Source organism: Vipera berus (assembly GCF_964194415.1).
Source record: "Vipera berus genome assembly, chromosome: 1".
NCBI classification, from domain to species: Eukaryota; Metazoa; Chordata; class Lepidosauria; order Squamata; family Viperidae; genus Vipera; species Vipera berus.
In genome coordinates, this window is record NC_138202.1 from 328,176,696 (window position 1) to 328,192,773 (window position 16,078).

At 41.0% G+C, this 16,078-nt stretch overlaps 1 protein-coding gene across 4 annotated transcripts in view; it reads left to right on the plus strand.

The window, feature by feature from the left end:
- Positions 1-16,078, plus strand: part of CCDC85A (coiled-coil domain containing 85A) — a 179,808-nt gene that overhangs the window by 108,098 nt on the left and 55,632 nt on the right. For 3 of the 4 annotated variants that reach the window (XM_081336984.1, XM_081336985.1, XM_081336986.1), the window contains exon 3: positions 7,067-7,143. The exons of the other annotated variant lie outside the window; for it this stretch is intronic. In XM_081336984.1, coding sequence (XP_081193110.1) covers positions 7,067-7,143 — 77 coding nt within the window. The remainder of the gene's footprint in view (positions 1-7,066; positions 7,144-16,078) is intronic. 4 annotated transcript variants of the gene reach the window in all.

The window sequence follows — 16,078 nt, forward strand, 5'->3', positions numbered from 1 at the left end:
TTCGATACCATCGACCATGGTATCCTGCTGCGGCGTCTCAGGGGGTTGGGAGTGGGAGGCACCGTTCTACGGTGGTTCTCCTCCTACCTCCAGGGCCGCTCGCAGTCGGTGTTGACAGGAGGGCAGAGATCCGCCCCGAGGTCTCTCATTTGTGGAGTTCCTCAGGGGTCGGTCCTCTCGCCTCTCCTGTTCAACATCTATATGAAGCCGCTGGGCGAGATCATTCGTGGTTTCGGGGTGGGGTATCACCAGTACGCTGATGATACCCAACTTTTTCTTTCCACCCCGAACCAACCCAGCGATGCCCTCTCCGTGATGTCCCGGTGCCTGGAGGTGGTTCAGGTCTGGATGGGGAGAAACAGGCTTCGTCTCAATCCCGCCAAGACTGAGTGGCTGTGCATATCGGCATCTCGGGTTAACCAACTTATTCCACCTCTAACGATGGGGGGGTGAGGTGTTACCCCCCGTTGATAGGGCTTGCAACCTGGGCGTCCTCCTGGACTCACGGCTCAATTTTGAAGACCACATAGGAGCCGTGACCAGGGGGGCTTTTGCACAGGTTCGCCTGGTGCGCCAGTTGCGTCCCTATCTGGACCGAGACGCCCTACGCACAGTTACTCATGCGCTTGTTACCTCCCGTCTGGACTACTGTAACGCTCTCTACATGGGGCTGCCCTTGAAGACCACTCGGAGGCTTCAACTGGTGCAGAATGCGGCCGCGCGAGTTGTAATGGGGGTCTCCCGATACTCCCATGTAACACCTCTACTCCGCGAGCTGCATTGGCTTCCGGTTGCCCTCCGGGTGAAATTCAAGGTGCTGGTTATTACCTATAAAGCCCTACATGGCCTGGGTCCGGGCTATTTGAGGGAACACCTGCTGCCGGCATCAAACGCCCTTCGCCCAGTGCGCTCCCACAGGGAGGGTCTGCTCAGGGTGCCGCCGGTGAGAGATTGCCGGCGGGTGACACCCAGGGATAGGGCCTTCTCAGTGGGAGCGCCTGCCCTCTGGAACCAGCTGCCGGTGGAGCTGAGGACTGCCCCCGACCTCCGATCATTCCGCCGGGGCCTGAAGACCTGGCTCTTTGAGCTCTCGGGCCCAGGCTGAGGAGAAATTTTTAATTGGGGTTTTAAGTATACAGGGTCAATTTAATATTTTTTAATTTGGTTTTTTTTAACTTTTGTATGGTGGATTTTTTAATTTCCTGTAAACCGCCCTGAGTCCTCAGGGAATAGGGCGGTATATAAATGTAACTAAATAAATAAATAAATAAATAAAAATAAATGTAAAAATAAGCCCTTCAGTTAGATGTTCTGCTTGTGACCTTTGAGAATCATCCAGCTAGCAATTCTTGGAAACAGAATTATGGATGAAAAGACTTGTGCCTGATTCAGCCAAGCACTCTTAATGGTTTTGCCTACACTAGTATATCGTCCTGCCTGAGTGGAGATAGAGGTGCATCCAAAAAAAGAGGGATTTTTTTTAAAAAAGCATATACAACAGCAACAATACTTATTTAAGGTAAAGGTAAAGGTTCCCCCGCACATGCGTGCTAGTCGTTTCCGACTCTAGGGGCCGGTGCTCATCTCCGTTTCAAAGCCGAAGAGCCAGCGCTTGTCCGAGGACATCTCCGTGGTCATGTGGCCGGCATGACTAGACGCCAAAGGCGCACGGAACGCTGTTACCTTCCCACCGTAGTGGTCCCTATTTTTCTACTTGCATTTTTACGTGCTTTCGAACTGCTAGGTTGGCAGAAGCTGGGACGAGTAACAGGCGCTCACTCTGTTACGCAGCACTCGGGATTCGACCCGCCAAACTGCCGACCTTCCGATCGACAAGCTCAGCGTCCTAACCCACTGAGCCACCGCGTCCCTTAATACTTATTTATAACATAATAAAACCATCAGAGGCCTTGATAAGTGTGGAAGGAGTGAGTTGCCCAGCTTACCATTTACCCTTCTTAGTGTATAGCTAAACTGGGATATGAACAAAAGTATTCTTAAGTATAAGGAGGGTATCCTATTCACAAATGGGAGAAATCTATGAAAGATGGGATATCTGTATTTCTCAGTGCAGTTTCTTAGCCTTAGCTTCTTGTTTATAAGAGGGACTGCTTCAATCCACAGAAAATGTATAAGAGGCAAAGTGAAATAAAAAGCAATTTGTTAATTAACACTTATTGAAAGCTGCTGATGCTCCCACCTTTGTATAACATATCATCTACTGGGGAGGCCAGGAGTTGTGGGTGTTTCCAATACATTAGATCCATAAAATAACACCAATATAATGGCCTGCTGAAAATTAAAACTGATCTTGATTGCAGGAATCCAGAGTAAACAGTGGGTGAGCCCAAAGATGAGGATTGCTGTAATGAAATTTTGCAACCAGGGTATGCTAATTTTCAAATCATCAAAGTTCATCCATCACTTAACTGTGACAACTCTTCCACAGCAAAGCACATAAAACCTTGGATCATTTCTTCCCCTGCTGTCTCAGAGTCCTATTTTAGCTTATATTGTACATTGTATATTAATCACTTGTGTCAAACCACAATGGATTGCTACATTGATCATCCGCAATTCACATTCACTCCCAGAGTGAGGGCCTATTTAAATTTTCAACAAATTTTGGAATGGAAAAAAATGAAATCTCATTCATCACTGTTCCTTCTTATTTTATAGGTTGCTTAGCAGATGAGATAATGTGCATATAATAGTCTAGTTTATCTCAACAGCAGCAGCAGCAGCAGCAGCAGTAGCAGCAGCAGCAGCAGCAAAGTTACGTAAGATTGTTGAACCTGTGTGTGGCCTTTCTGTCAAGATGACTGCTTTTTCAACAAGCAGTTGCTGTCTTGGTGAAAAGGAGGAATCCTGTAGCATTATTGAACCTATAGACTGGGACTGTAGTAAGGCTTTGTTTCCACTGAACAATGTATCTTGTCTATTGTAATTGTTTTCAAATGGTTACCACTTCCTTTTTTTCTATAGGTTTTGAGTATTTTCTGCTGTTTCTGTTTGAGGGTGAGGGTTTTGAAGCATCAGCTAAGTCTGCAATTAGAATGGAGGATTGCAATCACACATAGTCTGCCAGTGGGGAAATAGTTCAATGGAGAAACTAGTGCCTTCTGAGAAATATAGTGGCATGGAAGATTCTCTATCCTTTCTTCCAAACCCACCATTTCTGCCTCAGTTGCTTCTCTCTGCCTTTGTAACGCCATTTTGTCTTTCTTTGTGTCTCTGCTGGGATGGCTTATTTTGACATTTACAAGAAGTCCAATCCATTTATACCAGTGAGCAGGAAGATCAGAAGGAATGGAGGACTGTATCTACAATGGTACTGGCATCTAGAATAAGAGAAGATTATATATTTCTTTAGTCATTTGCCTATCCTGGGTCCTTGGTGGATAAAAATGCCAAATCCGGTTCAGGCCTCTGGCTGACTGTGTGACTGGCTATAATAATAATAGTTTATTATATTGGACCCGCCCATATACTATGCCAATATATTATAACATCCTAGGTTCTTGGGAAAAACTCGATGTGTTATAAAGCCCAACATCAGCTAAAAGACTAGGTCACTAGGAGTTCTGATTTTACATTTTTGTGAACAGATAATAATGCATTCTGCAATGATACCTTTAATATCATTAAACAACAATATCTGCATATCCTAGGTCCTTGGGATGGATAAAAATGCCAAATCCAGTCTGAATATATGGCTGACTGCTATGAACTATAATAAATAGTTTATTAAACTTGCATGCTGCCTCACTCAACATCTCTGGCAGCTCACAACAATTAAAGAAATTGCAATAAAACCAATAAAAGATAAAAGATGGCAGATGAAGCTACCAAGTAAAAGTTGCTTCCAGTACTCTTTCTCCTCCTCTTCCTATTCACCATAATCAGCTATGGCAGACATCACCTTGCTTATTGAATTGAATTGCATTTATTAAATTTATATTTCGTCCTTCTCCCTAAGGACTCAGGGTGGCTCACAACCATAAAAAGTTAAAAAACATAAAGTAAAAAAATAAAAAAAGAATTAAGCAAAATATAATAAATACATAAAAATTATCCCAATAAAACCAAATTTAAAACTATAGTCAGTCCAGGCCCGATTGTTGGAACATCCATGTCTTCAGGTCACGGTGGAAGGACCGAAGGTCAGGGGCCATCTGCAGCTCCGGAGGCAACTCATTTCAGAGGGTTGGCGCACCCACAGAGAAGGCTCTCCCCCTGGGGGTCGCCAGCTGGCATTGCTTAGCCGACGGAACCCTGAGGCCGACTCTGTGAGAGCGAACCAGCCGATGGGAGGTTGACAATGGCAGCAGGTGGTCTCGCAAGTACCCCGGGCCTAAGCCATGTAGGGCTTTAAAGGTAATTACCAGCACCTTGAATCGCACCCGGAGGGCAACCGGAAGCCAATGCAGCTCGCACAGGAGTGGTGTAACATGGGAGTACCGATAAACTCCCATAAGCACCTGCGCGACCGCATTTTGCACCAGCTGAAACCTCCTGGTGCACTTCAAGGGCAGCCCCATGTAGAGAGCATTGCAGTAATCCAGGCGAGAAGTGACAAGGGCATGGGTGACTGTGCATAAGGCATCTCAGTCCAAAAAGGGGTACAACTGGCGCACCAGGCGAACCTGTGCGAACGCCCCCCTGGTCACAGCAGTTAGATGATCCTCCAAGTTTAGCCGTGAATCCAGGAGGACACCCAAGTTGCGGGCCCTTTCTGAGGGGGGCAATACCTCCCCCCATCAAAAGGGATGGAACATGTTGGACAATACGAGATGCCGGTATCCACAGCCACTCGGTCTTGGAGGGGTTCAGCCTGAGCCTGTTCCCTCCCATCCAGACCCGCACCGCCTCCAGGCATCGGGACATCACATCAAGGGCATCACTGGGTTGGCTCGGGGTGGAGATGAACAACTGGGTATCATCCGCATATTGGTGATACCTCACCCCAAAGCCACGGATGATCTCACCCAGTGGCTTCATGTAGATGTTAAACAGGAGGGGGGAGAGAACCGACCCCTGAGGCACCCCACAAGTGAGGGGCCTCGGGGTAGATCACTGCCCCCCTGCCAATACAAACTGCGAGTGGCCCGAGAGGTAGGAGGAGAACCACCGTAGAACAGTGCCTCCCACTCCTAACCCCTCGAGCCGTCGCAGCAGGATACCATGGTCGATGGTATCAAAAGCTGCTGAGAGGTCAAGTAGGACCAGGACAGAGGAACAACCCCTGTCCCGGGCCCGCCAGAGATCATCTACCAGTGCGACCAATGCCTTTTCCGTGCTGTAACCGGGCCTGAAACCAGACTGGTGTGGGTCTAGATAGTCTGCTTCATCCAGGAATTGCGGGAGCTGACGCACCACAACACTCTCAACAACCTTCGCCACAAAGCGAAGGTTGGAGACAGGACGATAGTTATTCAGGGAGGCCAGGTCCAGGACAGGCTTCTTGAGAAGGGGTCTCATCACCACCTCTTTTAAGGTGGAGGGGAAGACACCCTCCAACAATGAAGCGTTGACAACTGCCTGGAGCCAGCCCCCTCTCACCTCCCCGACAGCCAAAACCAGCCAGGAGGGACATGGGTCCAATAGACAAGTTGTAGTGCTCAGTCTATGCATAATCCTGTCCACATCATCCAAAGACACAGGGTCAAATTCACCCCAGATGGTATAACCAAGACCTGTCCTCTCCACTCTGCCGGATTCCACCCAGTCGGAGTCCAAACCAGTCCGGATCTGAGCGATTTTGTCCTGCAGATACTGTACAATTTCCTCAGCCCTACCCTGCAAGGGGTCATCCCTCGGTCGCTGATTAAGCAGTGAGCGGGTCACTCTAAACAGGGTGGCTGGGTGGTTATCTGTAGATGCTATGAGAGCGGAAAAGTAAACACGCTTTGCCGCTTCCATCGCCACTAGGTAAGACTTAAGATAAGTTCTTAGCTGTGTTCGGTCAGATTCGGATCTGCTGGACCTCCAACAGCTCTCTAGGCGTCTTTTCCGGCACTAAAGAAAGATGTGTAAATTAAAATAAAATTGAAAAACCTAAATTGTACATAGAGGACAGGTGTAAGGAGTAACACTTTCTGGATCCATCAGATGGTTTCTGCTCCACCTGCTAATCAGGCAATTAATATTCGGCTTCCATGAAAAGAAAGATGTTATATGGGTTTGTGAAGGAGATTCATTTTATATATGTATATTCTTTGTAGTACATAGATCGGGATACCCAAACCCTGGTCCTTGGCCTGGTGCTAGGCAGCAGCTCGTTGGGAACCTGTTGGCCTCATAAGTGGCAGGCAAGTGTGAGAGTGTGTGAAACTGCATTTGTGCAAGTCATGTGCACGTGAAACCATCCCCTGTTCCCTCCCTCCTGCTGCTGCTGGTCTGCTGGGGACAGTTGGGGACCACTGATATACAGATGAAAGTGAAAAAATATTTTGGAAATAAATTTATTTAGAAGGGGGGAGAATCAAGTGATAGTACTTATTAATTTAATATAAGTTAAAAATTAATTTATATTTATTCATTCATTTTCTTGTCCTGGAGTGCAGTCTTCAACCTTAAAGGTAAAAGAGGCCTTTAAGTTGTGCACTTTGTAATTAAAATAAGAGGACAGCAATTTGGAAGCAAATATTCATTTAAGTTTTCACAACTTTTAGAAAGTTTTGTTTAATTCTGTAGAGTCCAAGACAGTATGTCACAACTAATTAAAGTTCTGTGCTCCTCAACTGAGCACAGAACAAATTGAACTGCTCAGCTGTTCTGAGTAGTTGAAAACCCCTTCAAGGGGAATCCAATACTCACCCATCTCTGCTCTATCAATCTGAGCATTTACACATATGGAAAGTTAAAAGTTTCATGGATACACCACATTCTTCTTTGTAGCCCATAAAAAAGAAAATACATTTACTATATATTTTAGAGACAGTACCATAGTTTTTGACAAAAAAAGAAGCCAGAAATCTATTGGTGAGTAATTCTGGCCTTGAGTTTGCCAAAGCAGACTTCTTTGTATAATACAAGTCCTTTTCTTTTGTCTTTTTAATTTTAGAATCAACATTGTCCTATGTTAGGCAGCTGGAAGCAAGAGTAAAACAGCTGGAGGAGGAAAATCGTATGCTGCCCCAGGTGGGTGATTTCTGTTGCTAGGCATACTAGTTTGTAGCCGAGGTCTGGAGATAGAACATTAATACTGATTTATGCCAGGGAATGGTTCACTGTGCTGTAGAGGAGATTGTGTGTATCTGAATGCTTTTTATACCTTTCATAGATGGGAAGTTGAAGTGTTACCTTATTTCCTTCTCAGTGTCAGCATCCTAAGTGTTGTCTGGATCAAGGGGCTCAAATTCTTCATGGAATAAGCAATTAGATAAGGAGTGATATACAGAATTATGTAGCTGAAATGGAATAGGTCATGATGCAGATGCAGTAACTAGGGCATTTCAGTTACAGGCATCCCATGATTTGTGGATTCATTATTTGCCCTCTGGAACTATGAAATACCTATATTTCAGAGCCATTGAGGAAAAGAAATCAGGGAGATAAACTGCTTCATTGTAAGATGATTATGAAGGTTATTTTATTAGGCAGTCTAATTGCCATGGAAAATGTTTCTGTTACATGAATTTCAACAACATGTATATGAGTTTCAATCACACAAGTCGTGGAAAAATCATGGAAACTTTACTGTGCAATTCTTGCTTGTGCAGTGAAGAGTTGTATCTGTATCAGGTAGATACAGTGTGGCAGTTTTCAGCCTTGTCATTTCAGTTATGGTCCAAATCCTTGACAACTGATTTAGCAAACAATCATAAAGAAAAACAAGAAAATTATGAGGTGCAGTATTCTTCTAAATTTTGCACTTAGGATACTGCTTTACATAGATATTCCTGTACAACTAGTAAGAAAACACGCTTACAGCTCAAGAAGTATAAATTCTGTCAAACTCAAGGCCATATGCTTACTTAACAAAGAAAGGCAGTTATGATAATTCAGCGACTATAGTATTCTGCTCAGAGTTCTCTTTGATCTTGGCTTCCTAAGAGTGGAAAAAGAGCAGGAATAGCTACATGGAAACTCTCTTTGTCTCTCGTTGTGGGTATAGACAACAGTATCCTGTGGGTATCTTTATTGAACACTAATAGTTGTTCTCTGATTCAGGGAGGCAGGGAGTAAGAAATATATGGGGATGTTAAGCAATTAAAGCTCTTGAATAATGGCTAGGCTTTAAAGAGGAACCTTCTCCACGTGGACTCAGTAGGATTTTTTTTAAGAGGCAGTGCATATTAGGACACCATGTGAATATATGACAACGTGGAATGAACTAGGACTAGATTGAATCTCACATTCTCAAGAAGGATTTATATATTTCTCTTATCATTATCAGAACCACTGCAATGGATATCAACAAATTTTAGTGTATTGTGGGGTTTCCTTTTTTCAGATTGTGTAAGAACTGCTCAAATGCAGATCTCCTTAGCTTGTCTGGTTCTGTTGAGCTTATTTTTACATAAATATCTGCATTTTAGATTTAGATTTATTAGATTTATATACCGCCCTTTCCCGAAGGACTCAGGGCGGTTTACATGGCATTTTAAAATCACATCAATATAAAATACAAAGTTAAAAGAGAATTAAAAGATTGAATTATCCCTGAAAATAAAACCCCAGTTAAAATTCTCAGCCTGGGTCAGAGAGCTCAAAGAGCCAAGTCTTCAGGTCCCGGCGGAATGAGCGTAGGTCAGGGGCAGTCCTGAGCTCCATGGGCAGCTGGTTCCAGAGGGCAGGCGCACCCACGGAAAAGGCCCTCTCCCTGGGTGTTATCCGCCGGCAATCTTTTATCGGCGGCACCCTGAGAAGACCCTCCCTCTGCGAGCGCACTGGATGAAGGGAACTTGATGCTGGCAGCAGGTGTTCCCTCAAATATCCCGGACCCAAGCCATTTAGGGCTTTCCATTTTAGTAAATGGAAATGGTTGCAATCGACTAAAATGTCTTATTAGGGCAATCATCCACTTGCGTCTTTCCATTTAATGTCTCTTTAATGAGCATATTAGCATTTGTGCTTAGGGTAGTTAAGATTAAACTCTTTTTCACACTTCATTTTTTCAAGTATTGATACTTTACTAGGAAAATCTCACTGGAGGTTGAAACCTGTTTTGCATAATAAATGCATGATTAAAGAATTCTGAAGTTACAAGCTTGCATGAATTCATCAGTCATTTTTTCCCTAGTCACATTGCATGGAATATTTAAATGCTTGAGAAGTTATTTCAAAGTATACAGATAATTGGTAGCCCTGTTTTAGAAGTTCAAATACAACAGGCCTTATGCACATTTAATTTTTTTGCAAAGTTTTTGGTTATATTTATTTTTTCATTGTCTGAAGAAGGGATTAGCTGGGAACCGAAATGGAAGAAAAGAATTAAACTTTTTTAGGGCAGACAAGACATGTGTAAAGTTGTCGGTTGAGGGGACTTGCAGGTATAGATGAAGATAATAGCATCTTCCTTGGTTTGAAAAAAATCTCCTACCTCTTTTTTTGTCTACCAACTCCTAAATTCTTACTAGCAGGACCAGTGACAGAAAACACAGGCAACTGAAGTTGAAGTCACTTGGAGTGTATCAGTTATGGGGAGGGATGTTTAACTCCATTATTTAAGGAAAATACTGTATCTCAGAATATGCAAGTCATACATCAGAAACAGTGTCTGTGGACTATGGAACAAAAATGGTAGATGCCCATTTCAACTTACTTCACAGCAGATTGAGAATCTTTGGGAAAAAGTGGAGGAGTACCAATGTTTTTGCTGCATAGAAGTGTACTAAACTTAATTATCCATAACACTGTGCTAACAGGTGATTTTTAGATTTAGTCTAGACATTGCTTGATCAGAAAAATTGTGGTTGCCTTGTGAATTTGGAGAAAAAAAGATTGTTCCTGTCTCTCATGAGCAATACATGTATTTAAGAATTTTTTTAGTGGGAATTGATTTCCCAGGGCAATACTTATGAATTCCAAGCTACATAGAAATTAGGAGTACTGATCTGAACTGTCATAGTTAAGTCAAAGCACCAAGATACAGCAAGAAATGTAAGAAATATTTTTTGACCACCCAGTGGTATACTTTGCCACATACTGATACGAAGACTGTTCATGTGCTACAACATACATAGGTAATAAATTGCATAGCATGTATGAGATTCTTCCGAGTTCTTAGGGGAATTTATTCTGCTTCTAGTCAATGTTAGTTTCTTATGTATACTATCTTTACATCCAGTTTCTTTTGCAGTATATTGTTAAAAACACATACATGAACAAAGAAAATTCATATTTACCTTATATGCAACTTTCCCTAATGTATGTGTCTGTTTTCCATCTTTATTTGCATATTAGTATGGAACTTTCTCCAGGCTGTGCATTTGTATTTGTGATTGTCTGGTTTTATTTTTGTTTGTGTGTGTGTGTGTGTGTGTGTGTGTTAAAAAGGTAATTAATTAAAATGTGGTCTAGATATCCTCATCCTACCTTAGAACATCTGTGGCATGTTCTAAATGTATATACTACAATGATTGGCAAGGTTATAACTTAATCAATATTTATGCTTCTAGTTTGTACAAGACAGGTTATGTAAATTTATTTTGATTCACTGGCCTTAGATGAAAGATTAGAATCAACAGGTTCTTGTAAAGATTTATATCAATCTGCTGGATCCTCCCCTCATAAATTATATCAAAATGAATTAGCAGATGCACAAAGGCACAGATATGATCATTTTATGACACTGCACAATTCTTTGTGAATGTCTTATAGTCATTATGTCTTGGAAACAGTATGAATAGGAGGCTAATATAAATTAGGTGGTAGGAATGGTTCCTCAAGAATATTAGTCTTTTAGACCTGATATTCACCTTCTGTTTTGGAGTTTAAAAAGAAAAAAACCCCACTGCAATTTGTCTTTCCTTTCAATTCCATATTTGTGATTAATGCATGCATTAAAAGCTTTTAATAGTCATATTTGAGATGTGTGTATTAAAAATGAATCTACAACATACTGTACTTCTGGTCAAAAAGCTTCTGATATGCTTGGCTGAGCTGATATGCTACGACACATAGTGCATCATTCCTGAACAATCTATCTGCCCAGGGAAGAAAGCTGTCAAGATATTTGCCATTTAGTTTCTCTGAAGGGGAGGCAGAGTTTGTCATTATATTTTGAAATTAAAACCTCACTTGAGGCATAGAGAAGTAGCATTCGGTGATAAACCTGTCGGGGTCATAGGATAGAAACCCCAGAGACAGAGGAACAGCACAGATTTGGCACTAAGCACAAGAAATGTGCCTGTCAGTTTTCATTTTTCACCCAGCATGTTATACCGTGACACCCTAGGGTGGGAGTTGTATTATTGGGGCAGATAGAAGAAATTGCAAGTGAAGCTATTTTTTTTAAAAAAAACAATAGTTTAAAAAGATTTCATCTTGTCCTCATTTGACTTTTTCTCCTTGAATCTGTTTTTTTAATCTTCCAACTCATTACAAATTTTTAACTATATGAATACTACAAATATTCCTAAAAAGTGTCACCTTTTAATAGAACTATGAACTAGCAAAATTATTATCAGGGCAACAGTATCTGAAGAAAATAAAAGGATTCCCTTTGTTGCCAGAAATATATAAGAATATGTTCAAGTACTTGAGAAATTAAATTCTTAACTTCCATGGCAACACATCCGAATAGGTTAAAGCAGCGGTATGTATTGACACAATATGGTTGTGCAGAAGTTAGACAGTGAATCAAAAGGAGGAAAATAATATTTTCACTCTTTGTGTCAGAGAGGGTAGAAATACATTTAATCATTACTGAGAATTTGATGTTCAATCTCTCTCTTTTTAATGGTTTTGGTGTAAAAACTGGTTTTCCAATGAGTCCTACAGAACAACAAGAATCCCAAACCCTCCATACTAAAAGAAGATCCAATGCAGGGGAGTGACTTTTATTGTTATATAGCAAACCTTTGAGTGATATGGAAATCTTCTTCAGGCACAGTGAAAAGGGAACATATTCTGATATATATATTTATTGTATCTTCTGTCAGTAATAGAAGAGCTATTTTCTCTGGTTTCTCAGTTTAAGAATGGTCCACCAGGGGGATTATTTCCAGACTATTCTGGTGAGCTAGTTTAGTACAGTAAATGACTTGCAATCACCTTTGTTATGTGTTGCACCCCTGAAAATTAACATAAATCATCTTGATTCATTGTAAAATCATAGTTTGGGTGACTCTTGTAGATGTATGGGACAAAGGCACAGGGGGAAAACAATAATTTATCAATCAGTCAATCAATAACTATATTTGATCTTAAATAAAAGACCAAGAAATGGTGAGCATATCAGAGTTACACATTTCCATCCATTTGAACATAGTTTGTGCAAGAAGACTTTAGGGTTTACAATAGTGGCAAATATCTATAGCTCGGGTATAGGATGAGGGTGAAGGTTCATTTTCCGAGCTTGTGGGTTGGTTTCCAAACGTTTCGTTACCAGGCTAGGTAACATCTTCAGCGGTGTTTAGGGGATGTCTGTGCTGTTCTATTTATAAGGGCTTCAGGTGTGTGTGTGTCAAGTAAGGGTCTTGTGATGGGTCATCAGAGAGAGACTCATTACAAGACCCTCACTTGACACCCCCACACCTGAAGCCCTTATAAATAGAAGATCACTGACACAGACATCCCCTAAACGCCGCTGAAGATGTTACCTAACCTGGTAACGAAACATTCGGAAACCAACCCACAAGCTCGGAGAATGGACCTTCACCCTCAGACTTTAGGGCAGGGGTGTGAGACTGCTGGCCTTCAGGCTGGTTTCATCATACTGAAGCTGCGTCCACCCCATTGCCGGCAATGCAAAAGGAGTCGCGATACATCGCGACATGTCACGTGATGTGGCGAGTTTGACACCCGTGCTTCAGGGTATTTGCATTTTATTTTGTAAGAAATAATAAATATTTATCATTATTTTTCATAATTTTGATTCTGTTGGATGAAGGAATATTGAGATCTCAGAGCTTTTTAATGGGCTAATTTGTTGTGGGGTGGGTGGGCAGGTCATCTTCCTTATTATCTTTGCATTGTGTATTTTGGCTTGATTCTGATGTTTTTCATAGTTGAAGTTGGCTTTTAGCAGAATGATGTTTCCGTAATATAGTTACTTTTTTGTTCTGTTCCTCCTGTGGTGTGTTAAGATGCAGGATAGTATTTCTAACTTTTAGACATTAATTATTTTTGTCTTAGTACCACTTGCATTTTCAATTTCACTCTGTTCTTTTCTTCCATTAGTTTATCATCTGGATTCCACTCTTCAATTCCAACCTCCTTCTTAAATCTTCTTTTTCACACCTAATTAAACTGCTAGCTAGAAAGTAATATCAGTCTTTTCTATAATACTTTGTTCCTGACACTCAGTACTTTTAAAAGGAAAGTCTCTTTCAAATCAAGCTTTATTCCTGGTGTCTTAATAGCATGTCTGTATAGTTTTCATGCTAATAGTGGGAAACTGGTTTATTACTTTCTTGCCATTACCTTCTTCCAAGTTCAGTCTTCAGCAGTAGAATTTCCTGGAAATCATTTATCCCTATGCCAATTATGCTGATCCTGTTTAGCTTTCAAGCCAAACTAAGTTAGACAGAAGTGGCTGTTAATCAATATGATGGTTTAAAAAGAAACATGCCACATGTATTTTATTAAGGATATAGTATATAATATGATAGGGACTGAGTGGCTCCGTGGGTTAGGACGCTGAGCTTGTCAATCAGAAGGTTGGCAGTTTGGCGAGTTGAATCCCGAGTTCCGCGTAACAGAGTGAGCGCCTGTTACTCGTCCCAGCTTCTGCCAACCTAGCAGTTCGAAAGCACGTAAAAATGCAAGTAGAAAAATAGGGACCACTACGGTGGGAAGGTAACAGCGTTCCATGCGCCTTTGGCATCTAGTCATGCCGGCCACGTGACCATGGAGACGTCCTCGGACAAGCGCTGGCTCTTCGGCTTTGAAACAGAGATGAGCACCAGCCCCTAGAGTCGGAAACGACTAGCACACATGTGCGGGGGAAACTTTACCTTTTATATAATATGATACCTTTATAAACTAACTTTTAAAAATATCAGCTTTAAAATTGGGATATATTATTCGCTGAAAAAAGATATCATATTGAAATTGAATAAACTATCCCTAGCATTGTATTTCTTCCCCTTCCAGAGAAAAGTTTATGATGACTGTTTTACAAAATATCTTAGCCATAGCGCCACTGACAAAGCCAATCTATAATGACAAAATAATACATTATTCTTTTTCTGACTGTTACTACGTTTTGCTGCCTGTGGAAACTGGAGATTGATAAGAATCAGTTTAATTTGCACAGAGCTTCCTTACAACAGCAGTCAAATCAGTAAAAACTTCCTCTCTGCTTTGCCAAGAACTTGCAAATTCATCAGTTAACAAGAAAGGTCCACTTAGAAACTGATTTATTATCTTTACAATATGGCAGTTTTCCATGGCTTGGGTGATGGCCAGGTCATTCAGCCATGAAAATTGGTCCTAGAAATATTTAGGTATATTTTCTTTATTCTCAAACATAGACTGCTAGTTCCAGTTACATCTAGGCTGAGAATTCATGGCTGATGTTTTCAAATAGCTGTTTATAGGCTCAAAATGTTGATAGGTCTAACTCTTGATCTCTGTCTTAGAGGTCCCTTCAGTTTTTTGCTTAACATTGTACTATGAGCAGTATCTGATGACTGGATCCAGTGTCTGTATCTTCCACAGTTTATCCACTAAGTATTTTTCTGGGGCATTAGGAGGAATTATAAGAGAGACCAAGCACATCTTGAACTCATGATATGTATTGCATTCAAATAAATATGCTAGGATCTGGTAACTGGATATCACCAGAGTAGGTTTTTTCAAACCTACTGTCGGTCTTGTTTTAAAGAACACTGGTCTCCAGCAGAGAGCAGGACACAGCAGGGGTATGGAATTGTGGGCAGGGAGAGATTAGAAAAAAATTAAGAGAAAATAGTTCAAAGTTAAATGTATTTATTCAACACCTCAGAAATCCAACGGGCATTGCAAGGATTCAAGAGCAATACTTTGGTACATGTCTGAATTTTGCAACACTGTTAAGTAGTTGCAGTGCATCCAAGTGAAGCATTTGAGTGGCTAGTTCTTGAAAGGCTGGATTTGGATCCCTATGTACAGTAGTAGCCAAAAATATGCAAACATTTTGGAAAAAGTATACAGTAGAAATGCCACCTTTGGTTAAGTTTCCACCAATTTTTCTTCTAATTTCTTTATAACTGTAGCCTTGTTCACTTAATAATACTATTTTACATCACTTTCTGGGCAACCAGTCAACTCTTTGCATCATTACCTTAATTTTATTACGTTTTACAAGCTCACTACATGAAAGAACAAAAAAAAAACCCAACCAACTTGATAGCGATCACATAACACACTGACAAATGTCCTCCTCTCAGCTTCAGTACATGACATCAATAACTGAATCTTACTGTGAGCTGATTGGCTCATTGCCAAAACAAGATCACACCTGATTGGCTATCTAAACACTCATGCTCATTGGCTACAATAAGATGAAGGAAAGCTACCTCATATCAACCTAAGCAAGTTGTGCTTACTTTTTCTGGTTATTTGGCTATAACTTTTCATAGAAAACAGTACAGATAATTGAACAAATTTTCTTGCATTACATTCTTGATTAAATTATCTTTCCGTTGATATATAATTTTATGGTACTACTGTAAAAAAAAGGGGTGTTATTAGCCATCCAACCTCAAAAATACACTTTTCCCAAAAGGTTTCCACAATTTTGGCCACTACTGTATTTAATTCTTCCTGTGGTAGCATATTAGGTTGCCACCATAGTTTCCGGAGGTATTCTATCTTTAATAGCTGTGCGTCAAATAAATATAACAAAGTACTATCTATTATGTCTGTACTTTGGCCAGCTCAGAAATATGAACAGCCTCTTTGACGTAGGTTTTATTTTTAATGG